Source organism: Lontra canadensis, unplaced genomic scaffold, assembly GCF_010015895.1.
Source record: "Lontra canadensis isolate GAN:19392208 unplaced genomic scaffold, GSC_riverotter_1.0 scaffold38, whole genome shotgun sequence".
NCBI classification, from domain to species: Eukaryota; Metazoa; Chordata; class Mammalia; order Carnivora; family Mustelidae; genus Lontra; species Lontra canadensis.
This window is the reverse complement of record NW_022631032.1, coordinates 3,879,115-3,905,386: the sequence shown is the minus strand read 5'-3', so window position 1 is coordinate 3,905,386 and position 26,272 is coordinate 3,879,115. Positions and strand designations below refer to the sequence as shown.

Below are 26,272 nucleotides of genomic sequence, written 5' to 3'. Positions count from 1 at the left end.
ACAGACTGAAAAATGAGAGTGTACCAAGGAAACTTAGGACACCACAGAAAAGAAACTTAGCACATAAAATATAACCAGGGAATCTCTGTGACTTGAAATTGTCTCAGCATAGTAAACAGAAAACATTTCAGGGCCCCAGAAGACACAAACAGGATTTCTAATTTTTTTTGTGATGAAACCAAGCAAGTTAGATCATTTTGGCATTTTAATTTGACTTCAATTCATACTTACTTCTCTGACTTCCACAAGATGGTCTGGAGGTAAGTTAGCTCTTTTGTTCACTGATTGTAGTTTGGAATGTCCAACATTAAAAAAAGAAATGGCATTTTGACTTGGTCTCCTCTGGGATATAGGAGAATTACCACTAGATGCAAGTGAAAAGCTTCGTGATTTCAGAGGAGGATTATTCTGTCAGACAAACAAGGAAAATCATTTGTTTTCTGAAATTCTGGCTAACCCTTACCTATTATATATATACTTTACGCCTACACATGAACAGTTTAAAAAAATAAATTAACCTCAGAATTGACTACAAGAACATTTCTGAAAAACGCTAAAATTCAAAACACTCAAAGTTTAAACATTTGACACATCCAACAGTAAAGTAGTAATTTATTTAGAAAACTGATTATAGGTTTGTGCTGTTGAGAATATTTTTTCACATTTTACAAATACTAGAAAAGAAAAGTCTAATTTCAGATTTTTAAATACCATGACTTAAGCAAAAAAATATTCAATAAAATACATTTTCTAATCTAACATGCAAGTATCTTTGGAACAAACTAGTACTTTCTGATTACTGCCAATGACTACAATCTTGCAGTAGGAGTAAAGCTATTGTGATGAACTTCTTGAATACTGGGCAGCAGGCCTAAATCACAAACCACTTTTTAAAAAATTTACTTATGGGGAAAAAAGCACAAGGGGGAAAAAAAACCCTTTTTCTAAAAGTCAAGCTATCATCTAGGTACACCAAGGTACAGAATCCTTCTACTATGCTGCCCAGGTATTAGTTTATAGGTATCTCTAACCTCAGATTTCAAGTATTGAGACCATCCTCTCCACCTTAAAAAATAAAAAAACATTCCAAAGAAGATATGCAAATGATCAGTAAGCATATGGAAAGATCCTCAACATTATTAGTCATTAGGGAAATGAAATCAAAACCACATATACCAGGATGCCTATTACAATTAAAAAAAAAAGGGCATCAGCAGGTACTGGTGAGGATGTGGAAAAACTGAAACCCTCATACACTGCTGGTAGGAATGTGAAATGGTTCGGTTACTCTGGAAGACAGTTTGGCAGCTCCCAAAAAAGTTAAACAAAGAACCACCAGATGACTCAGTAATTCCACTCCTAAATCTCCACCTCAGTGAAATCATGTGTTCACCCAAAAACCTAGACACAAATGTTATTCATAATAGCCACAAAATGGAAACAACCCAAATGTCCACCAACTGATGAATGGATAAACAACAATGTGGTGTATCCATACAATAGAATATCATCTAACCAAAAAAAGGAATAAAATGATACATAAAATGACATGAGTGAACAAAGTATTGTGTCAATAAAAGACTAAAGAACAAATAAAACTGGGTATTTAATAAAATTTGCTTCTAACTCTGAAAAAAATTATGTGAAGTGTAAAAAGCCCGACACAAAAAAACATTCTACGATTCTTTATATGAGACCCAGAATGGACAAACTCATAGAAATAGAAAATGGACTGGTGCTTGCCAGGGGCTTGGAAAGGCAAGTATGCCAGTGACTGCTCACAGATACGGGTGTTTTGGAGGGTGATGAAAACGTTCTGGAACTCGAGAGCTGTGATTGTTGCACAATCTTCTGAATATATTAATACCAATGGAATTGACACTTTATGGTATATGAACAGTCTTGCAATTTAATAATATTAAAAAAATTATTTTCCCTTTTTATGCTTTAATATCATAAACGAATCCACATACCTTTCCAATAGCTTCAGTGTGATGCTGTGTACATATCTGAAGTCTGCTAACCCAATGTTGTCGCTCTTTAGCATCTGTGGCTAATAAAAAGAATCTTAAAGTTATTCACTTTTATATTTATTTTTGAAATTAACGGTGTACAGCATGAGAACAGATAACTAAAAACCACGGATTGGCCCTACTCTCCCTAGAGCAAATGTCCCCTATTAGAGGGAGGGAGGAAAAAGGCCAAGGGCCAACTCTGTTAAGTAACACAGTAGCTGAATATGGATATTTCAGAAGAAGGATATGTTACATGCAGCTAGACAGGAAGATAAGACTTGACAAGTCTTAAGTTTCTCATAAAAAATATGCTCTTACTTAAAGAAATAACCTTTATTAAGCATTTAATGTGTACTCAATATTTTCAGATCTCTTATAGCATGTTCAGTTAGGATTACCATTATATTTTATATATATTAATTAAATAAAAAAACAAATTAAATTTACCTAAGCAAAAGTTATACTTTTAAAATGAATGTGAACATTTTAATAAATCCCAGCTATGTGTATTAGTTACTAGAAACTTCAAAGGGGGCATGCAAACCAAATCAAGAAAGGGGTTAAAATATAAATCCATGGCAGACATAAAAAATACCATTTAAGCAAGCTATGTTTTTAGATTTTTCAGTAATCAGGGTTTATCTACACAAATATTTTACAGGGGCCAATTGTAAACAGTTGTTCTCTGTACTACTTGAGAAAAGTTATTTATTAAAACAGATTTCATAAATTCATAAGCAATTCTAAGATTTTGAATATCACAGATACATCACTGATGATAGTAGTTTCTATTTCTAAAACTCACATGAAAGCAGGGAAGTACATCAACTTCTCAAGGAAAGAAGAAAATCACACTATTAATTCTCATATCTTGATCGTACCTCTGAGTTTATACTGTTCCCCACTGGCAGCATTTACAGTGAAGGTGTGAGAGTCCTCGTCACTAGGTGATATTACAGCTCCTGCAAGCTGCAAAGTACCTCTGGGTTTTTGATTTCTAGACTGTTCATTCACAAAGTACTCCAATAACCCAGCTTCATTGTTTAAAACAAAAAACCTGTAATGATTCAAAAAATAAAGTCATAATTTTTAAACATTCCCGCTCGTCAAACTAAAGCAAACTAAATATCAATCACCATAGTTTTGCTATTAAAAAAATAAAATTCATAGGGTGCCTAGGTGGCTCAGTCTGTTAAGTGTCTGACTTTTGATTTTGGCTCAGGTCATGATCTCAGAGTGGTTGAGATCTTCTCTCCCTCTTCTTCCACCACTACCCTCTCCCTCTCAAATAAATAAATAAATTTCAAAAGCTGTTCAAGAAGAACTTGGACCCTGATATGAGGAATTTGAGAGGCAAAGTGGGGGGTTGGGGGGTAGGGAAGGAAAAAATGAAATAAGATGGAATCGGGAGGGAGACAAACCATAGGAGACTCTTAATCTCACAAAACAAACTGAGGGTTGCAGGGGGCAGGGGGTTGAGGGAGGAGTGAGGGTTAGGGAGAGGGTAGTTGGGTTATGGACACTGGGGAGGGTATGTGCTGTGGTGAGTGCTGTGGAGTGTATAAGCCTAATGATTCACAGGCCTGTACCCCTGTACTCCAGGGGCTAATAATACATTATATGTTAATTTAAAAAAAAGAAGAACTTGGAAACATGAGGTTGAATTTCCTAGGAGTTAAAAAACTGAATGAATTTAATAAATGACATAAAACCTTCAGCTGAAGGAGAGGCACTTAATGGGACGAGGTATATACCACATAATGCAAAAAGGAAACAAAGACAGAATATCCTCTCAGAGGAAGATTTCTCTCCAGAATTCATTAACAGGGAAGGTAAATTGCCCAAAGACAAATGGTACTCAGAGTTTTTATTTAAAATTCACTGGAAACAAATCAAAACATGAACTCTGAGGATAACTAAATGCTGGGTAAGAAATAAATCTGATTTAAGATTTAGTCAGTGAAATATACAACGAGAATAATGTCAAGGTAGAAAGGTTTGGTGAATGTATCACTAAATAGGTCACAACTAAAGATTACTTATCCTGTTTAAAAATGTAAAAGCTGCAACTGGAGATGGAGAAACATAAGGAACTTGAAACTAAATGACGAAATACTGATATACTTTGGAAAAGAATTTGATGTTATGATTTGGTTCCAGATTAATTACTTTATTCAGATTCCAATTTAAGTAATTCAATAGTTTTTTTTTTTAAGTCTAAAAAGTTTCGATTTAAAAAAATTAATGTTTGAGTTTGGAGCAATTTGGCATTCTACGTTACTGAGTTCTACAACACTAGACCATAAGATAAGAGTTCAAGGTCCTAGAAGATACTGTCTTTTTTTTTTTTTAACAGATTTCGTTTTGGGTTGTTTTTTTTTTAAGATTTTATTTATTTATTTGATAGACAGAGATCACAAGTAGGCAGAGAGGCAGGCAGAGAGAAGAAAGCAGGCTCCCTGCTGAACAGAGAGCCAGATGTGGGGCTCGATCCCAGGATCCTGGGATCATGACCTGAGCTGAAGGCAGAGGCTTTAACCCACTGAGCCACCCAGGTGCTCCTAGAAGATACTGTCTTAAGCAACAGCCAACCATATCATATCAAACTGAGAGAAAATGTAATCAGCCTTTTCTTCAAGGGGAAGAAAAAAAAACAACCCAGAAAGCAAAATTTGAAAGTGGTTGCCTGAAGAGGGAGATGCAAAAGCAAAGAACTATTGTTTTTCTTGTTCATCTTTAAGCATGCTTCTGACTTTTAAAATTATGTTCATATATTTTAATTTTCAAAATTAGCATTTTTCAGAGCTTTTAAACTTTCATTTCATTAATTACTAGAAGAGTTATACACTTTTTCATGTGCTTAATGACCACCCATTGTTCTATTTCGTGAACTGCTCATCACATTTTGCCCATTAATAGGGTTATCTTTATTTTCCAAAATATTTGAAGAGATTATTTGAATTAACACAAGATAGTCACCGACATCATCTTCAGTTTCTAAAACATAAACATAAAATACAAAATGCACATACAAATCTGTTATGGTCTGACTGTGTGCCCTGCAAAATTCATTATGTTGAAATCCTAACCCCTAAACTAACAGTATTAAGAGACAGGGCCTTTGGGAGGTGAGGTGATTAGTTCATGAGGGCAGACCCTCAGGAATGAGATTAGTGCCTTAGGAATGAGATTAGTGCCTTTATAAGAGAGACCCAAGAGCTCTTCCTTGACCCTTCTTCTGCTATGTTCTCACACAAGAAGTCTATGATAGGAAGAGGACCCTCACCTAACAATGCTGGCACCATGCTCTTGAACTTCCAACCTCCAAAACTGTGAGAAATGTTTATTAGCCACCCAGTCTGTAGTATTTTGTTATAGCAGCCCTAATGGACTAAGAAATGAAGGTACTACAAAAAATTCGTCAAATAAACAGAAAAACAAAAGGTGGGTTAGTAAGAAAGCAATCTTGTCAAGATACTAAAAACCACTGAGTTGTACACTTTAAGTGGGCAAATTGTATGGACTGTGCATTATATTTCAATAAAGCTGTTAAGAAAAAGAACGAACAAACAAAAATGGGAAGGAAGGAAGGAAAGAAATCTCTTTGCGCTGTTCTAAATTTGAGTATAATTCATTTCAAACAGACAAAGGAAAATGACTGGTCTCTTCAAAGTAGTCAAACAAAATTCAGACAAACACTATGTTTAGAAATCTAAAGTTTGGAGTGAACACATATTTCTTATCCCAAAAGCATTTCCACAAATTTACAATACAGGAGGCACTCACTTAAATATACAGAAATATGGTTGAGGACAGATTGGTGAAGTCATAGAAATAACCAATAACTGAAGAGCATGGTGTCTACAGTTAATAACACTGTACTGCACATTTGGAAAATGGCTGAGAGTAGACCTTGAAAGTTCTCATGACAAGAAAAAAATTTTTTGAAATTACATATGACAGATGTTAGCTAGACTTACTGTGGTGATCACTTCATAATCGGTTGTACACTGTACACCTAAAGCTAATATAATGTTACATGTCAATTATACCTCACTAAAAAAAAATGAGCCAATAACTGATCATCTTTTTTTTTTTTTAAGATTATTTATTTATTTATTTGACAGAGAGAAAGCGAGAGAGGGGATACAAGCAGGGGGAGTGGGAGAGGGAGAAGCAGGCTTCCCACTGGGCAGGGAGCCCGATGTGAGGATCGATCCCAGGACCCTAGGATCATGACCTAAAGGCAGATGCTTAATGAATGAGTCTCCAAGTGCCCCGATCATCTTTTTAATACCAAGATGAAACCATGGGTCCAATGCAATAAGAGAGCACTTTCGGCTATCTTTCATTATTCACGGATTAATATTCTTCCTTTATCCCTTTTATGGAGAGAAATTTTACAAGACGTATAGTTTGGAGAAAGAAAATCCACATAGTGAGGAAACTTAACAAAGCCCTTTTGTTCAGAAGGGTAGTAGACTCTTGATGGAAACATTCTGAGCAAGTTGGCCTAGCCAATAAACGAAGAAAATATAGAAATGCAGGTTAAATGTAACAGGGAAACAAGATTCATCATGAACCTTCTTTGTATGCAGAAAATTCAGCTAAGTTGTTAAAAGAAAATGCTATTAAAATTGGCAAATAATTGTTTATTTTATGCAATTTCAAAATAACAAAGACTGGGGTGCCTGGGTGGCTCACTAGGTTAAGCCTCTGCCTTCGGCTCAGGTCATGATCTCAGGGTCCTGGGATTGAGCCCTGCATCTCAGCATCGCAGCAGCCATTGGACTTTCTGCTCAGTGGGGAGCCTGCTTGCCCCTCTCTCTCTGCCTGCTGCTCTGCCTACTTGTGATCTGCCAAATAAATAAAATCTTTAAAAAAAATAACAAAGACTGTCAATTTTGGGAAATGACTAATCTTTGAAATAACCTACAATTTAAAGTGAAATATCATCAAAATGTAACTTTAATCTAAAAATATTTTGACTTAGAAATCTATCTTAAAATGACAAAAATAAACTTGAGAAGATTTTTGGGAAGAATTTAATGCTCTGTGTCTATAGACTTCTATGCCAGATGGGAAGTAATCTCACCCTCTGGAATTAGAAGTTAAAGTGGCAGGAAGTGGGTTCTGCACTTTCCTAACCTACCATGTTCCAGAGCAAGTAGTTATTTATAGAGTATGCCCACAGTGGATTTCTCCAAGCTGCTACAAGTTGACCTTAGTCAAAACAGAAATGGATTGGAAGGAAAGGGTCTTGAATATGCCATAGGTGCAGTGCTTCTGTTAAGCTACACCAGCAGCACATGGACAAGAGTGGCTAGGCATGCCAAAGAAACTGAGCAACTAAGCCTAGGGACGTTAAACATAGTCTTAACCTATCTGTTCACCTTTGATCAGTGTACATGTTTCATGCTGAGGACTCAGTATCTCTGCTGTACCACAGGACCTCTAGCCCAGCTGACATAAAGTAAAAAATGGAAAATGGGAAGGTTTTTTTTTTTTAGGTGGGGCTACAGTTGGGCTCCTGGGTGGCTTAGTCAGTTAAGTATGCCACTCTTGGTTTTAGCTCAGGTCATGTTCTCAGGGTTGTGGGATCCAGTCTGCACTCGCCAAAGTCGGCTTGAGATCCTCTCCCTCTTCCTCTGCCCCTCCCCCAACTCATACGTGTGTGCTCTCTTTCTCAAATAAATAAAATCTTTAACAAAATAATAAGAAAGTGGGCTTACAGCAAACTGACAAGGTGAGACCTCTCTCTGATGGGATAAGTCTAAAACGTTCTGTGCTCTCTCAGTAGCAAACATGGATGAGTTTACAAGCACTTTCTAGTGCTGCTGAAAACTGGTCTCTTACATATCTGGAGGGATCATGTCCGGAGAGCCAGCACCCCTCCCTATCCTAGAATGTTTGCTTGGATCTGCTAACTCCAGGCAACCAATGGCCAATGTATCTTTTTGGAGGGCTCCCTCATGCAATAATAAACACCTGCCATTTCTTCCCATGGTCTCAAGCTGCTGCTCACCTGAGATGCCATCTTGAAATTATGCTAAATTCGTATGTTTGTGTATTTTTTTTTTTAAGACTTTATTTGAGAGCAAGAGTGCGAAAGAGAGCATGAAAGGGGAGAGGGTCAGAGGGAGAAGCAGACATCCCACTGAGCAGGTAGCCCAATGAGGGACTCGATGCCCAAGATTCCAGCATCATGACCTGAGCCAAAGGCAGTCGCTTAACCAACTGAGCCACCCAGGCACCCATGTTTATCTATTTTTGGAGCTTTCTTACTCTGTTCCCCTTCTGACAGCTTCTCAGTATTATTCAATATGATATAAACAACAGTTGTTGAATATGGGGGGGGGAAGCTAACCTATCTTTCTTTTAAGAAAGAGAACAAAAAATAGTGCTAAAACCAAAGTGAAATTACAATTTTAAAAATTAGTATTCTGGGGGTACCTGGCTGGCTCAGTTGTTAAGCATCTGCCTTCGGCTCAGGTTATGATCCCAGGGTCCTAGGATCGAGCCCCACATTGGACTCCCCTCCCTACTCAGTGGAGAGCCTGCTTCTCCCTCTTTATTTACTCACCCTGCTTGTATTCCCTCTCTCGCTGTCTCTCTGTGTCAAATAAATGAATAAAATCTTTTTTTTTACATTTTTAAAAAAATTAACTTTCTGGGGGCATCTGGGTGGCTCAGTCAGTTAAGTGTCTGACTCTTAGTTTCAGCTCAAGGTCATGATCTCAGGGTCATGAGATCAAGCCCTATGATGGGCTCTGTGCTCAGTGGGGAGTCTGTTTGAGATTCTTTCTCCCTCTCCCTCTGCCCCTCCCCCTGCTCACACTGTCTTTAAAATAAATAAAACATTTTAATTAATATTCTGTATGACATTTGAATAATATAAGCCTTCAAAAACTTTCAAAAACCTAAAGTGAAAAATACAACATGAAAAGACTCCCTTGACTTGGTTTTTTTTTTTTTTTTTAATATAAAAGATGGGACCCCTGGAGAACTGCCCCTTTAACTTCAATAGGAATGATTCCCTTCTAAGTCTTCATATTCCCCTCTAAGTCTTCATGCCGTATGATCTCTAACTTTCCACGTATCATTCTTATTTGGATTACCTAATGTCACTTCCAACTAAACACAGCCCAAAGTGCCCTCTCTGTTAAACAATCACCTTTTCATCAGTGCTTCTCCTCTTCTTTTAAAGTCTGAAAATCGGGGCGCCTGGGTGGCTCAGTGGGTTAAAGCCTCTGCCTTTGGCTCGGGTCATGACCCCAGTGTCCTGGGATCGAGCCCCGCGTCGGGCTCTCTGCTCAGCAGGGAGACTGCTTCTCCCCTCTCTCTGCCTGCCTCTCTGCCTACTTGTGATCTCTGTCTGTCAAATAAATAAATAAAATCTTTAAAAAAATAAAATAAAATAAAATAAAATAAAAAAATAAAGTCTGAAAATCATTCTTTTATAAATTATGTCTCATTTTCAAGTTGTTTAAGGTTGGAAAGCAAATTCAGCTCCCATTATTTTATTGTGGCCAAAAGCAGAAGCATCCAAATGACACATGAACTAGAAGCAGCATGATAATAATGTAAAACCATAGACTTCAGAGTCAAAACTATTTAGGTTCAAATTCCAGTATTATCATTTTTTTTTTAAAGATTTTATTTATTTGTTAGAGAGAGAGTGCGAGCACAGGCAGACAGAATGGCAAGCAGAGGCAGAGGGAGAAGCAGGCTCCCCGCCTAGCAAGGAGACCGATGTGGGACTCGATCCCAGGACTCTGGGATCATGACCTGAGCCGAAGTCAGCAGCTTAACCAACTGAGCCACCCAGGCGTCCCAGTATTATCATTTTTAAAAAATTTAAAACCAACAGTGAGATACCACTTCACACACTATTAGGAAGGTTATTATTAAAAAACAAACAGAAAAAAAACAGAAAATAACAAGTGTTAGTAAGGATGTGGAGAAAATTAGAACCCTTGTGAACTGCTGGTAAGAATGTAAAATTATGTAGCCACTATGGAAAATGATATGGAATTCCCCAAAAAATTAGACACAGAATTACCATATGATCCAGTAATTCCACTTCTGGGTATATACACAAAAGACATGAAAGCTGAGACTTGAACAAGTATTTGTACCACAATATTCACAGCAGAACTATTAGCAGCTAAAAGGTGGAAGCAACCCAAGCATCACTCACAGATGAACAGATAAATAAAATGTGATACACATGCAATAGAATACCAGAATCTTAAACAAACAAACCAAAAAGGGTATTAGTCAGCCTGAGAAAGGAAGGAAACTCTGACACACGCTACAACATGGATGAACCTTAAAGATAGGATGCTCAGTAAAATAAGCCAGGCACAAAAGAACAAACACTGTATGATTTCACTTACAGGAGATACCAAGAGCAGTCAAAGCATAGACACAGAAAGCAGAATACTGGCTGCAAGGGCTTTGGAGAAGGAGAAATGGGAGTTATTATTTAATGGTAAAGTTTCACTTGAGAAGATACAAAAAGTACTGTGGAGAGATAGTGCTGATGGCTGAACAGCAATGTATGCATTTAATGTTACTAAACTGAACACTTATACATGGTTAAAATGATAAATTTGTGTATATCTTGCCACAATAAAAGAAAATGAAAGTTTAATCCCCCTGCACCACAACTACCAATTCTACCCTGGCTTTGCTCCTTACTGCTTGCCTGTGTGACCTTGGACTGGTTATTTAAACTCTTCAAGGTCCCAGAGAAGTTTGAGAATCCTGCACAAAATAGGCCCCGAAACACAAATTTGTTTGCTGACTCCAAACCATCCTAAAAGCTTAATCACTACAAGTATTTTTTTTTTAAGATTTTATTTATTTATTTGACAGACAGAAACCACAAGTAGGCAGAGAGGCAGGCAGAGAGAGAGGAGGAAGCAGGCTCCCCACTGAGCAGAGAGCCCGATGTGGGGCTCGATCCCAGGACCCCGGGATCATGACCTGAGCCGAAGGCAGAGGCCCATCCCACTGAGCCACCCAGGCGCCCCAATCACTACAAGTATTTTTAAAAGCCCAAGGCAGGTGAACAAGTACCTATAAACCTAGTATATTAGTAACTTTTGTCTATTGTCGACACTTTGATAAAATGTTGGGGAAATTGGACAGTTACACAGAAAAGAATGAAACTAGATCACTTTCTTCACCATATACAAAAATAAACTCAAAATGGACTAAACGCTTAACTCTAAGACCCATAACCATAAAACTCCTAGAAAAAAACATAAGCAGTAAGCTCTCTGACACTGATCTTAGCAATATTATTTTGGATGTCTCCTCAGGCAAGGAGAAAAAAAGCAAAAATAAACAATGGACTAGAACAAACAAAAAAGCTTTTGCATAGCAAAAGAAGCCATCAACAAAATGAAAGAGCAACCTACTAAATGGGAGGAGATATTTGCAAATGATATATCCAATAAGGGGAACATCTAAAATATATAAAGAATTCATAAAATCCAAAACAACCAATCCACTTAAAATGTGAGCAGACAACCTGAATAGAAATTTCTCTAAAAAAGACATATGGGGCTCATGGGTAGCACAGTCAAGGTTAAGCCTCTGCCTTCAGCTTAGGTCATAATCCCAGCCAGGGTCCTGGGATCGAGCCCCACATCAGGCTCCCTTGCTCAGCAGGAAGCCTACTTCTTTCTTCTTCTCCCACTCCTCCTGCTTGTATTCCCTCTCTTGCTGTCTCTCTCTCTGTCAAATAAATAAATAAAATCTAAAAATAAATAATAATAATAATAATAAATAATAAATTTAAAAGACATACAGAGGGCAACTGGGTGGCTCAGTTGCTTAAGCCATCTGCCTTCAGCTCAGGTGATGATCCCAGGGTTCTGGGATGGAGTCCTGCATCGGGCTCCTGTCTGCTTCTCCCTCTCGCTCTGCCCCTTGCCACTGCTTGTGCGCTCTCTCTCTCGCTAGTCCTCAAAAAAATAAATCTTATTTTTGTTAAGACCTATAGATGGCCAACAGGCACACGAAAAGATCCTAGTACTACCAATCTTCAGGGAAATGCACATCAAAACCACAATGAAGTAGTAACACCTCATAGCTGTCAAAATCGCTAGAATCAAAATGACAAGAAATAACACATGTTGGCAAATATGTGGAGAAAAGGGAACACTTGTGCACTACGGGGGGGATGCAAACTGTTTTCACAGCCACAATGAAAACAAGTATGGAGGTTACTTAAAAATTCAAAATAGGAAAACAAAACTGAAGGTATCACAACTCCAGACTTCAAGTTATATTACAAAACTACAGTAACTACAACAGTATGGTGCTGGCACAAAAACACACCCACAGGATCAATGGAACGGAATAGAAAACCCAGAAACCAACCCACAATTATATGGTCAATTAATCTTCAATGAAGGAGGAAAGAATATACATACAATAGGAAAAAGTGCCTTCAACCAATGGTGTTGGGAAGACTGGACAGCTATATGCAAAAGAATGAAACTGGACCACTTTCTTATACTACCTACAAAAATAAATTCAAAATGGATTAAAGACTTAAATGTGAGACTTGAAACCACAGAAATCCTACAAGAGAGCACACAATTTCTCTGACATCGGCCATAGCAACATTTTTCTAGATGTCTCCTGAGGCAAAGGAAATAAAAGCAAAAACCAACCACTGGGACGACATCAAAATGAAAACCTTCTGCAGAGCCAAGGAAACACTCAACAGAACTAAAAACAACCTATTGAATGCGAGAAGATATTTACAAATGACATATCCAATAAAGGGTTGGTATCCAAAATATATAAAGAACTGATAGAAAAATTGTTGGCAAGGATGTGGAGCAAAGGGCATGCTCTTGCACTGTTGGTTGGAATGCAAACTGGTACAGTCACTGTGGGAAACAGCATGGAGTTTCCTCAGAAAATTAATTAAAAGTAGAACTACCCTGTGATCCAGTAACCGCACCACTGGGCTTTTACCCCCAAAATACAAAAACAACAATGCAAAGGGATACATACACCCCTATGTTTATTGCAGCGTTATTTACAATAGCCAAATTATGGCAGCAGCCCAAGTGTCCATCAACAGATGAATGGATAAAGAAGATGTGGTGTACTCACACTCACACAACACACACACAAACACACACACACACAGGAATATTACAGCCATCAATAAGAATGAAATCTTGCCATTAGCAACAACATGGATGGAACTAGAGAGTATAATGATAAATGAAGTAAGTCAGTCAGAGAAAGACAAATACCATATGGTTTCATTCAAATAAAACAAAACAAAAGAGAGAGAGAGAGATTAACTCTTAACTACAGAGAACAAACTGATAGTTACCAGAGGGGACGTATGTGTGGGGGTGGGTAAAATAGAAAAAAAAAAAAAATTAAAATTAAATAAAATTAGAAAGAAAAAAAAAAAGAACTACCATATAATCCAACAATTCCACTTCTAGGTATTTATCTGAAAAAAAATGAAAACACTAAATTGGAAAGACACATCACTCTATGATCATTACAGCATTTATGATAGCCAAGATATGGAAGCAACCTAAATGTCATCTTTTTTTTTTCCAAGTTTTTAAAATATTTATCTAAAGTCTATTTAATCAACATAACTGTATTATCAGTTTCAGAGGTAGTTAAATGTCTTTGACAGATGGAGAAAGAGGATGTGGTGTAAATATAGATATAGATACACACACACACACACGCGCGCGCGCGCGCAAATGGTATACTATAAAAAAGAAAGAAATCTTGCCATTGATGACTTCCTGGATGAACTAGAGGGTATTATGTTAGCTGAAGTAAGTCAGACAGAAAAACAAATAATGAATGACTTCATTTATGTGTGGAATCTAAAAAACAAAACCAACAAACAAAACAGAAAGATTTATTGATATAGAGAACAAACTGGTCATTGTCAGAGGAGATAAGGGATGGGAGGATAAACAATATAGGTAAAGAGGATTAAGAGGTACAATCTTCCAGGTATAAAATAAGACAAAAGGATACAATGTCTGGCATAAGGAATACAATCAATAATACTAAAGTAATTTGGTATGGTGACAGACGGCAACTAGACTTACTGAAGTGATATACATAAATATTAAGTCACTATGTTGTATACCCGAAACTAATACAATACTACATGTCAATTATTCTTCGATTAAAGAAAATATTAACTTTTGAGGCATTTGGAGGGTACCATCTGGTCAGATGTCAACTCCTCTCAGCCTCTACAAAGGAGAACTTATCAGACTTTAAATAACCATAAATTCTTCTCTAAAAGGTTTCCCATCCATGTCTGTACAGAAGTAGTATCAGAATACAAAATTATCAGCCCCATTTCTGGTCTCTTAGGAGAGGGATGTGACACAGAATAATCACTTACCGGTACTGCCACCCAGTGACAAGGTTGGTGTACTTCATTAAGTAGCCATATACATTTTCCATGTGATCACTGTTTCAAAAGATCAGAATGCACCGAAGTCAATAAAAATTAGAAATATCAGGAAGTTAACTGAACAGCTTTAAAAACAGCTGTATATATATATATGTGTGTTTTACGAATGCCTCAAACTTTCTTCAGAAGATTTACAGATTAACGAAGAGGTATTTAATCTACCAAATTTGATATCCATAGGTCTTTATTTTACTAGATTTCTTCAAAACAAATATAATCTCCCATAAGTTATTATATAATATTTCAAATAGGAAATCATTATATAAATGTAAAATTATATAAATACAAAACAAATATACTATAAATATAATTATAAATAAAAATATTTTATAACAATTCACTACTAAAGAAATAAAATGGCTTTATGGTTGTAGAAAGCCAAAAAAGGTCTCTAAATTGAATAGTGGCTCCTCACTCTGGTAGGACACATAAGAGGCCAATCTGTTGTCTCTGATTCCTTGGGCTTCCAAAACGATCAGACTGTGACACCTCACTCCCACTCCACTTCAGACAGGTATGAGGCAAAATATTCTCTGTAAGTTTTGTCAATGGAAAGATTTTAATAAAGGCCTTATTACAATTGAGTTTGTTTATTTCCTGCCCCATTTTTTCACTTATTACACATATATTCTGCTATAGTGGTTCTTAAAAATGCAGTATCTCATTGATATTTCTTTTCCAACATTTTAAGGTCCCTTATACTTATGAAAAGTAAAGGAGACCTACATTGACATATCTTGTTGATACATTCATTTTTTATTTCATGGCTTACATTGGAATTCCTTTAAAACTCACCTAAAGTTTTAATTTAACACTATAAAATGCAATGGATATTCATCATTAATTTTCTTTACTATCCCTAATCACAGAGATACATGGTAAAATTTCAGCTAACCAGCGTAACGGAAACTGGAAGTGTGAGGCAACTGGCAACCTTTAAAACATGGATACATTAAAGGTAAACCAAGGAAGAGCTAGCTGACACAACTAACAGAACAAAGTTCAAAACAGATTTAAATTGATCCCAATGACAAATAAAAAGGGCTGAAGATAAAGACTTTCTCAAGAAAATGAAATGACCAAATATAACATTCTAGTGCTACTACTGGGAGTGAGTAGGGGGATGCCTCAAGAATAAACTCTATGTGGAGTGTCTTTCTAATCTCATTTCTTCAAAGGGTTTGAAAATAAAGATCAAATCTACAAATAAAGAATTGAGCCCATGACTATGCTTTTTTTCCCTATATTTTTCTTCCATTTTAAGGCTAGCAAGCAATACTGTCTACTAAGTGAAACTCATCAAGTCCTTTGGGTTTCAAAAGGTCACTAAATCTCAAGAAGACAAAGGTTGTTATATGTTATGTCACGTTAAAACTGACAGTATCAGCTGAATTCTCATTTCAATACTTTCTAGAGCCCATATCTAGAAGAAAGAATTCTCTGGAAACCCAAGCCCTTGTATTTTTGCTAGAGTTCCTATAGTTGCAGCCCAGGTCACAGTAAAGCTTTTCTTTCAGTTCCACTGGTACTTAAAAAAGCATGAAGATATTTTTCTCGTCTGGCTCCCACATCTTTCCCAAGCTTCAGTCTTAAACAACTCTTTGGGGTCACAGGAATCCCAGTGTTCATGGATTTTGCCCAAAAATAACTTCCCAGAGTTCTTCCTCTGTTTCTTCTTTAGGGAAGCTCAGGTTCCCTCAACTGTATTTGCCTTCAAAACTTATTCCTTCACTTATATGTGGACTCTAAAAATAATAATAACTCTTAAAAGAATTTTTTAATTTTTAAGTTATCTCTACACAAAATATGGGGCTTGAACTCACAACCCTGAGATCAAGAGTGGCATGCTCCATTGCCTGAGCGAGCCAGGCACCCCAAAAATAATTTTTAAAAAAGAACTCATAAATACAGAGAATAGACTGATGGTTACCAGGGGTGGAGTAGTAAGTAACATGAATGAAAGTGGTCAAAAGATACAAACTTCCAGTTATAAAATAATTAAGTCTTAGAGATGTAATATCCAGCACATTGAGTATATTAAAAATACTATATTGCATATTTGAAATTTGCTAAGAGAAATCTTAAAAGTTCTCATCACAAGGAAAAAAAAAGTATTATATATGGTGAGAGATGTTTACTAGACACTGTGGTCATCATTTCACAATGTATACAAATCAATGTGTACCAAATTAAGCTGTGTACCAGAAACTAATATAATGTTGTATGTCAATTATAAATTAGGAAAAAACTTATTTGTTCATTCTAACCTATATTTTTATAACCTGAATATTTACTTATTTATTTATACATATGATGCATCCATCCACAAAAAGCCCAAGGTGCCACATAACCTAGATTACATATTTCTTCAAAGTATCAAAATAGTCCATAATTCACCATTTTTAGTTTTCCAAGCCCTTATAATCTAGTTTCTCTACACCAAGGCTTCATAACTATACTATGACTATTAGCACAGAATAAAAACATTACAATTCAATTATAGTTCAATTGCTCTGTTTCTAAGATAGTTATATTCTTTAAATGTATGTGAACTGTGGAAAGAATCTTTCTAAAAACCTCAGTATGTATTTACAACTGAAAAAATACAAGTAAAAACTTCATTTCTAAGTAACTGAAGAGAATGCCTCATCTCCATAACTTTTGTCCAGTCTCTCATATTACTAAAGCTAATCCTCATCTTGGTCACATTTAAGTTATTTGTATCAGTCATTTAATAGCTACCAATGAATTTTTTTTTTAAGATTTTTTATTTATTTATTTGACAGACAGAGATCACAAGCAGGCAGAGAGGCAGGCAGAGAGAGAGGAGAGAGGAGGAAGCAGGCTCCCTGCTGAGCAGAGAGCCGGATGGGGAGCTCGATCCCAGGACCCTGGGATCATGACCTGAGCTGAAGGCAGAGGCTTCAATCCACTAAGCCACCCAGGCGCCCCTACCAATGAATTTTTAATGATACAATTCCAGTAGAATCATTCCCAAAATAAAATCAAAGTATATCCTTGTACTTCTCAGTACAGTAATGTTTTATGTTCAATTTTTAAATGTTAGTATTTTGTCCATGCTTGTATCCAAAGAGTTCACTTTCTCACAAAAGGGACAGGGCAGTATTGATATGGCTATGATACTCAAATGTGCAATTAAGTATAACATGCCAGCCTGCTTTCACTTCATGAAATAGACATCTGAGGCTACAAAGAGTCAACTTAAGAACATCCTGTGCTTCAAAACAGCTGGATGGCACTGTTGCTTCTCATCCCAGCCGTGCAAGCAGCAGTTATGGAACAACTGCGCCATCTGGTGGTCAGTATAAACAGCTTTGTGAGTGAACGCCTTTTGTTCACTTTTCCTTTTCTCCTTTTCTCTCCTTGTAACAGACTCCTCATGTAGTTACCTCCCTTATGCTCTGCTCCCATTTAAAATGTGTGAATTTTGGAGAGGTAAGACAGCTGCGGAATAGGGCAACCCTAAGCTTACCCCCTCCCTTGAACACAGCTGGATAAATATAAAAGCACTATGAATACCCAAGAAATCGACTGGAAGTCTTATATTACAAAGCTGCACATCTACAAACCAGAAAAACGACAAGTGGAATGTAGGAGCTGCAGTCAGTGGGAGAAAAGAGCTATGGGCACTGCCCAGGGGAGTGCGCCCTGACAGTGGAGGGAGCATCCAGAAAGGAGGAAGAGAGAAAGCACAAGAAAAGAAAGAAAAAAAGAAAAAAAAAAAAAACAAAACAAAACAGTGAAAACATATGCAGGGGACTGCACAAGAAAACTATTCCCCAAAATCATGGATGGGGAGAAAGGAGAGGGTTACAATACTGCCAGTTTTCTACACAGTGAAGTGCAGATTTCAAAGTTTCTGAAGTCTGAGACCTTGCCATGTTTGCACCTGGGGAAATAAGCGGTTCTCCAATGGGAGAGCAGAGCTGAGCCCCAGCACCAGGCAGCCTGAGGATCCTCAGGGTCACACAGGGAGAAGTGGTGCCCCTGCTTGGAGTGCATTTGGTAGAGGTGACATGGCCTCTCTGTGGGCAAAGGGCCTTGCAGGCGCCGTCACACTGTCCCACTCACCAGTACAGGAACAAAAACTCCAAGTGAGGGCTTCAAACCCTGGCATGAGCCATGTGCTGTGATCTACCACAAACGCCAAACTGCTGAGAGATAGCGCAGCTGTCTCCTGCGACAAGCTGCCACTGGCCACAAGGCGGGGCGACCTCCCCCAGAGGTCTCTGAAGTGTGAATTTTGAAACACACCTACACTTGAGATAAAACAAAGGAGTGCTCACCGTTTTGCAGGACAGCTAGGGCACAGGCAGGGTGAAGGCAGGGATGTGACAGAAACCAGTAACATAGACAGGGTCAATGTTTGGGCATCTGTGAAGGCTTACTGAAGAGGGGTGGCAGACATTTCCCACTCTGGAGAGAACAGGTCAAAGCCAGCTTAATCCACCTCAGGGAGCTGAACAGCGCCACCAAGTGGAGAACCGAGACACTACATCAAGCCCCACTCCTCTCTGCAGGAGCATCCCCACTAGGGCAGTTCCACCTTAGAATCAGAGCAGCAGGCCCGCCACCAGAAAACCAGCACAAACCCCCTCACACACCAAGTCTACTGATCACAGAGTGCTGCAAAGCTTCACTGCTAATGAAAACAGGATCCAGCATCCTTTGGGTTTTATTTCTTATTTTACTTTGTTTTTGTTTTTTTTTTTGGATACAGAAAGCAATTTTTAAAGTTTTAATTTTACTATTATATATATATATATTTCTCAATTTTTACTTTTTTTCTACCATTTTTCTCTCTTTCTACCATCTTTCTTTTTTAAAAGATTTTATTTATTTATTTGACAGACAGAGATCACAAGTAGGCAGAAAGGCAGGCAGGGAGAGAGGAGGAAGCAGGCTCCCGCTGAGCAGAAAGCCCAGATGTGAGGCACAATCCCAGGATCCTGGGATCAAGACCTCAGCTGAAGGCAAAGGCTTTAACCCACTGAGCCACCCAGGCACCCCACCTACCATTTTTCTTTTTTTTAAAAGATGTATTTATTTGTGCTCGCTTCAGCAGCATATATACTAAGGATGACATGCAAATTCATGAAGCATTCCATATTTTACTCAGTTCCCCAGTGAACTGCCGCTCTTCGTGGAGTAACTCCAAGGAACGGTATCAAAGTACAAGAATAATGAAATTGTGACATTTCACTAGAAAAATATTCCTGTAGTGCACTCTATGGCCTGTGAACGAAGCTGAACTGCACCTGGAAATTTATTCATACCTCGGAAATGAGAAAATGTCAACTTGTGATTCCTTATAGAATTAAAAAAAAAAGAATTAAGATGTATTTATTTGAGAGAGAAAGAGAGAGCATGAGCAGGGAAGGGGCAGAGGGGGAGGGAAAGAGAATCCTCAAGCAGACTCCATGCTGAGAACAGAGCCCAACGCAGGGGGGCTCCATCCCAGGACCTTGATCTCAAGGTCCTGGGACCAAGCCCCGCGTTGGGCTCTCTGCTCAGTGGGAAGCCTGCTTCCCCCCCCCTCTCTCTGCCTGCCTCTCTGCCTACTTGCGGTCTGTCAAATAAATAAATTAAATCTTTCAAAAAAAAAAAAAAAGAGTTGGCCATTCAACCGACTGAGCAACTCAGGCACCCCTATCTTTTGTCAATCGAGCTTTTTGTAACAAGCAGACCAAAACATACCTAGGATCTAGCTTCCTTTATGTATTTTTTCCTTTTTCCTTGATTTTTAAATTTTAATTTTATTTTCCTCTTTTTCTCTCTCCAAAATGACAAGACAGAGGAATAAACCTCAAAAGAAACAACAGGAAGAACTGATGACTGGAGATTTAATCAATGTAGATCTAAGTAAGATGTCTGAACTAGAATTTAAAACAATTATACAGATACTAACTGGACTTGAAAAAATCATAGAAGACACTAGAGAATCCCTTACTCCAGAAGTAAAAGAACTAAAATCTGGTTAGGCCAAAATTTAAAATACTGTAACTGAGATGCATGGAGGCTACAAAAATGAGGATGGACGAAGCAGAGGAGCAAATCAGAGATAGAGAAGATAAAATTATGGAAAATAATGACGCTGAAAAGAACAGGGAAAGTAAGGTAATGGACCACAGAGGTAGACCTAGGGATCTCGGTGACTTATGAAAATGTAAAAACATTTGTACCACAGGAGTTTCAGAAGATGAAGAGAGAAAAAAAGGGGTGGAAGGTATATTTCAACGAATTATAGTTGAAAATTTCTCTAACCTGGGGAAGGACACAAACATCGAAACCCAAGAAACAGAGAGAGTGTCCATTAAATTCAACAAAAGCTGACCATCACCAAGGCATATCATAGTCAAACTCACAAAATACACAGACAAGGAAAGAGTCCTGAAAACAGCAAGGAATAAAAAAGTCCTTAACCTAAAACGGAAGACAGGTAAGGTTTGCAGCGTATCTTCACAGAAATGTGACAGGCCAGAAATAGTGGCAGGAAATATTCAACATGCTAAATGGGAAAAGCATGCAGCCAAGAATTGTTTATCCAACAGGGCTGTCATTCAGAATAGAAGGGATAGGGACAAGGACTTTCCCAGACAAAAACTAAAGGAGCTCATTACCACTAAACTAGCCATTCAAGAAATATTAAGGGGGACTCTTTGAGTGGGGAGGAAAAGGACCAAAAGCAATAAAAACTAGAAATGACCAGAGAACATCACCAGAAACACCAACTCTACAGGTAATACAATGACACTAAATGTGTATCTATCAATAATTACTCTCAATGTAAATGGACTAAATGCTCCAATCAAAAGACATAGGGGTTATCAGAATGGATTTTTTTAAAAAGATCCATCTATATGTTGCCCATAAGAGACTCATTTTAAACCTAAAGATACCTTCAGACTGAAAGGTAGAAGGGCATCGTGGGGGGCTCAGTCAGTTAAAGGTCTGTCTTTGGCTCAGGTCAAAGCTCCTTGCCAGGGTCCCTGCTCAGTGGGGAGTCTGCTTCTCCCTTTCCTTTTGCCCCCACCCCCACACTGGTCATGTGCTCTCTCTCTGCTCTCTGTATCAAATAAGTAAATAAAATCTTAAAAAAGAAAAAGGAAGAAAGTGAGGGGATGGAGAACCATCTATCATGCTAATGTACATCAAAAGAAAGCTGGGGTAGCCATACTTAATATCAGAGAAACTAGATTTTATTTTATTTTTTCTATAGCTTTCTTTTTTTTTAAATTTTATTTATTTATAACAGAGAGAGATAGTGAGAGAGGGAACACAAGCACAGGGGAGCTGGAGAGGAAGAAGCAGTTTCCCCACTGAGCAGAGAGCCCAATACGGGGCTCAATCCCAGGGATCATGACCTGAGCTGAAGGCAGATGCCCCACAACTGAGCCACCCATGCGCCCCACAAACTAGATTTTAAAAAAGAGTAACAAGAGATGAAGATGTAACAAGAGAGAAAGATGTAACAAGAGATGAAGAAGGTCATTATATCATAATTAAGGGGTCTATCATTCAAGAAGATCTAACAATTGTAAATACTTATGCCCCCAACCTGGGAGCACCCAAATTATAAATTAATAATGAAACTCATTGTGGGGTGCCTGGGTGGCTCAGTGGGTGAAGCCTCTGCCTTCAGCTCAGGTCATGATTTCAGGGTCCTGGGACTGAGCCCCACATCAAGCTCTCTGCTTAGCGGGGAGCCTGCTTCCCCCTCTCTCTCTGCCTGCCTACTTGTGTGATCTCTCTCTCTCTGTGTCAAATAAATAAAATCTTTAAAAAAAATTTTTTTTTAAATAAAGAAACTACTTGATAACAATACAATAATGTAAGGGACTTTAACATCCACATCCCCGCCCCCGCCCCACCACAGCAATGGATAGATCATCTAAGCAGAAAATCAACAAGGAAACAATGACTTTGAATGACATACTGGACTAGATGGACTTAACAGATATATTCAGAACTTTTCATCCTAAAGCAGCAGGATATATAATACTCTTTTCGAATGCACATGGAACATTCTCCAGAAGAGATCACATACTGGGTCACAAATCAGCCTTCAAAGGTACAAAAAGATCGAGATCATACCATGCATATTTTCAGACCAAAACACGATGAAACCTGAAATCAACCACAAGAAAAAATTTGGAAAGACTTCAAATACATGGAAATTAAAGAACACCTTACTAGGGATCCCTGGGTGGCTCAGTTGGTTAAGCATCTGCCTTCAGCTCGGGTCATGATCCCTGGGTCCTGGGATTGAGTACTACGTCAGGCTCCTTGCTCAGCAGGGAGCCTGCTTCTTCCTTTGCCTGACACTCCACTTGTGCTCTTTCTATCTCTCTCTGACAAACAAAAAATAAACAACAAAAAAAGAACATCCTATTAAAGAAGGACTGGGTTAACCAGTAAATCAAAGAAATTTAAAAAAATACATGGAAGCAAAAATGAAAATGAAAACACAGCAGTCCAAAACCCTTGGGATGCAGCAAAAGCAGTTTTAAGAAGGAATTATATTGCAATACAGGCCTACTTCAATAATCAAGAAAAGTCTCAAATACACCTTACCTTACACCTAACAGAGCTAGAAAGAGAACAGCAAATAAAACCTAAAGCCAGCAGAAGGGAAATATAGATTAGAGTGAAATAAATGATAAAGAAACAAAACAAAACAAAACAAAAACAGTACTATAGACCAAAAAAACGAATTGTTGGTTCCTCAAAAGAATTAATAAAACTGATAAACCCCTAGCCAGACTTATCAAACAGAAAAGAGAAAGGACCCAAATAGATATATTCACAAAGGAAAGAAGAGAGAGATCACCAGCAACACCACAGAAATACAATTATAAGAGAATACTACAAAACACTGTATGACAATAAACTGGGCTATCTAGAAAAAATGGACAAACTACCAAAATTGAAACAGGAATAGAAAAATTTGAACAGACCCATAACCAGCAAAGAAATTGAATCAGTTATCAAAAATCTCCCAACAAACTAAAGTCCTGGGCCAGATGGCTTCCCAAGGAATCTTTTTTTTTTTTTTTTTTTTAATTTGCCAGAGAGCAAGAGCGCAAGCAGGAGGATTAGCAGAGGGAGAGGGAGAAGCAGACTCCCTGCTGAGCAGGGAGCCCAATGCTGGGCTCCATTCCAAGACCCTAAGATCATGACCTGAGTCGAACACATTTAACCATCTGAGCCACCCAGGCACAGACATTTAAAGAAGAGTTAATACCTACTCCTCTCAAACTGCTCCAAAAATAGAAATGGAAGGAAAACTTTCAAACTCATTCTACAAAGTCAGCATTATCTTGATTACAAAACCAAAGACCCCACTAGAAAGGAAAGTATAGGCGATGAACATGGATGCAAAAATTCTCAATAAAATACTAGTAAATCAAATTCAACAGTATGTTAAAGAATTATTCACCACAATCAAGTGGGATTTATTCTGGGACTGTAGGGGTGGTTCCATATTTGCAAATCAATCAATGTGATACGCCACATTAATACAAGAAAGGATAAGAACCACATGATGCTGACGATAAAGAAAAAGCATTTGACAAAACATAGTATCCATCTTTGATAAAAACCCTCAACAAAGTAGAGACAGGTGGAACACATCTCAACATCAAAAAAGGCCATATACAAAAGACCCAAAGCTAATACCATCTCCAGGGAAAAAACTGAGAGCTTTTCCACTGTGGTCAGGAACAAGATAAGAGTGTCCACTCTCAGTATTACTACTGAACAGTACTGGTAGCCTTAGCCTCAGCCATCAGGCAACAAAAAGATATAAAAGGCATCCAAAAAAAAAAAGAATCCAAATCAGCAGGGAAGAAGTCAAACTTTCACTATTTGCAGATGACATGATACTCTCTGTAGAAAACCCAGAAGACTCCACCAAAAAATTGCTAGAACTAATACATGAATTCAGCAAAGTTGCAGGATATAAAATCAATGTGCAGAATTCAATAAAGCAGCAGCAGAAAAAGAAATTGAGGAATCGATCCCATTTGCAATTGCACCAAGATACCTAGGAATAAACATAACCAAAGAAGTAAAAGATCTGTTCTCTGGAAACTACAGAACACTTATGAAAGAAATTGAAGAGGAAATAAAGAAATGAAAAAGCATTCCATGTTCATGGATTGGAAGAACATTGTTAAAATGTCTATACTACCCAAAGCAAGCTACATATTTAATGTAATCCCTATCAAGATGCCATCAGCATTTTTCACAAAACTAGAACAAACAATCCTAAAATTTGTATGGAACCATAAAAGACCCCAAATAGTCAAAGCAATTTTGAAAAACAAAACAAAACTGGAGGCATCATGATTCCAGATTTCAAGCTACATTACAAAGCTACAGTCATTAAGACAGTATGGTACAGGCACAAAAACAGACTCAAAGATCAATGGAACAGAATAGAGAACCCAGAAATGGACCCAAACTACATGGTCAACTAATCTTTGACAAAGCAGGAAAAAATATCCAATGGAAAAAAGACAGTCTCTTCAATAAATGTTGTTAGGAAGACTGGACAGTGACATGCAGAAGAATGAAACTGGACCACTTTCTTAAACCATACACAAAAAGAAAATCAAAATGGATGAAAGACCTAAATGTGAGACAGGAAACCATCAAAATCCTAGAAAAGAACACAGCCAGCAACCTCTTTGACACTGGCCGTAGCAACCTATTAGACACATTGCCAGAGGGGAAACAAAAGCAAAAGTGAATTATTGGGACTTGAGATAAAAAGCTTCTCCACAGTGAAGGAAACAATCAACAAAACTAAAAAAGTGCAACCTACAGAATGGGAGAAGGTATTTGTAAATGACATATGTGAAACAGTGTTAGTATTCAAAATCCAGAAAGAATTTATCAAACTCAACACCCAAAAAATAAATAACCCAGTTAAGAAATGGGCAGAAAATATGAATAAACACTTTTCCAAAGACAGATGGCTTACACACATGAAAAGATGCTCATCATCACTTATCATCAGGGAAATATAAATCAAAATCATGATGAGATACCACCTTACACCTGTCAGAATGGCTAAAATGAACACCACAAGGAAAAAACAGGTGCTGGCGAGGATATGGAGAAAGGGGAACCCGCCTGCACTGTTGGTGGGAATGCAATCTGGTGCCATCAGTATGGAGGCTCCTCAAAAAGTAAAGGAAACAGAACTACCCTATGATCCAGCAATTGCACTACTAGGTATTTACCCAAAGGATACAAAAATACAGCAAAGGGGAACAAGCACCCTTATGTTTACAGCAGTACTATCAATAATAGCCAAATAGCTCTCTCTTATGGGGAGACCCCAAATGTCCATCAACTAATGAATGGATAAAGACTGGTAATATATACACAATGGAATATTACTTGGCCATCAAAAAGAATGAAATCTTGCCATTTGCAACAATGCAGACAGAGCTAGAACACACTATGCTAAGTGAAGTAAGTCAGAGAAGACAAATAGCAAATGCTCTCACTCATCTGTGGAATTTAAGAAGGAAAACAGATGAACAGATGGGAAGGGGGGGGAAAAGGGAGAGGGAAACAAACCATAAGAGACTCTCAAACGAGAACTGAGGGCTGATGGAGGGAGGTGGGTGGGGGATGGGCTGTAATGAGCACTGGGTGTTGTACGTCAGTTATCAATGAGTAATGAATCACTCAATTCAGAAACTAATACTGCACTGTATGTTAA

General features: G+C 37.8%; 1 protein-coding gene across 1 annotated transcript in view; it reads right to left on the bottom strand.

Annotated features, from left to right (window-relative positions):
• The window catches only part of OSBPL11 (oxysterol binding protein like 11), a 94,941-nt gene that overhangs the window by 46,672 nt on the left and 21,997 nt on the right, over window positions 1–26,272 (bottom strand). Inside the window, exons 2-5 of the mRNA XM_032869437.1 lie at window positions 14,443–14,511; window positions 2,897–3,072; window positions 1,974–2,053; window positions 232–408 (exon numbers count right to left, since the gene is read on the bottom strand). Coding sequence (XP_032725328.1) covers window positions 232–408; window positions 1,974–2,053; window positions 2,897–3,072; window positions 14,443–14,511 — 502 coding nt within the window. The remainder of the gene's footprint in view (window positions 1–231; window positions 409–1,973; window positions 2,054–2,896; window positions 3,073–14,442; window positions 14,512–26,272) is intronic.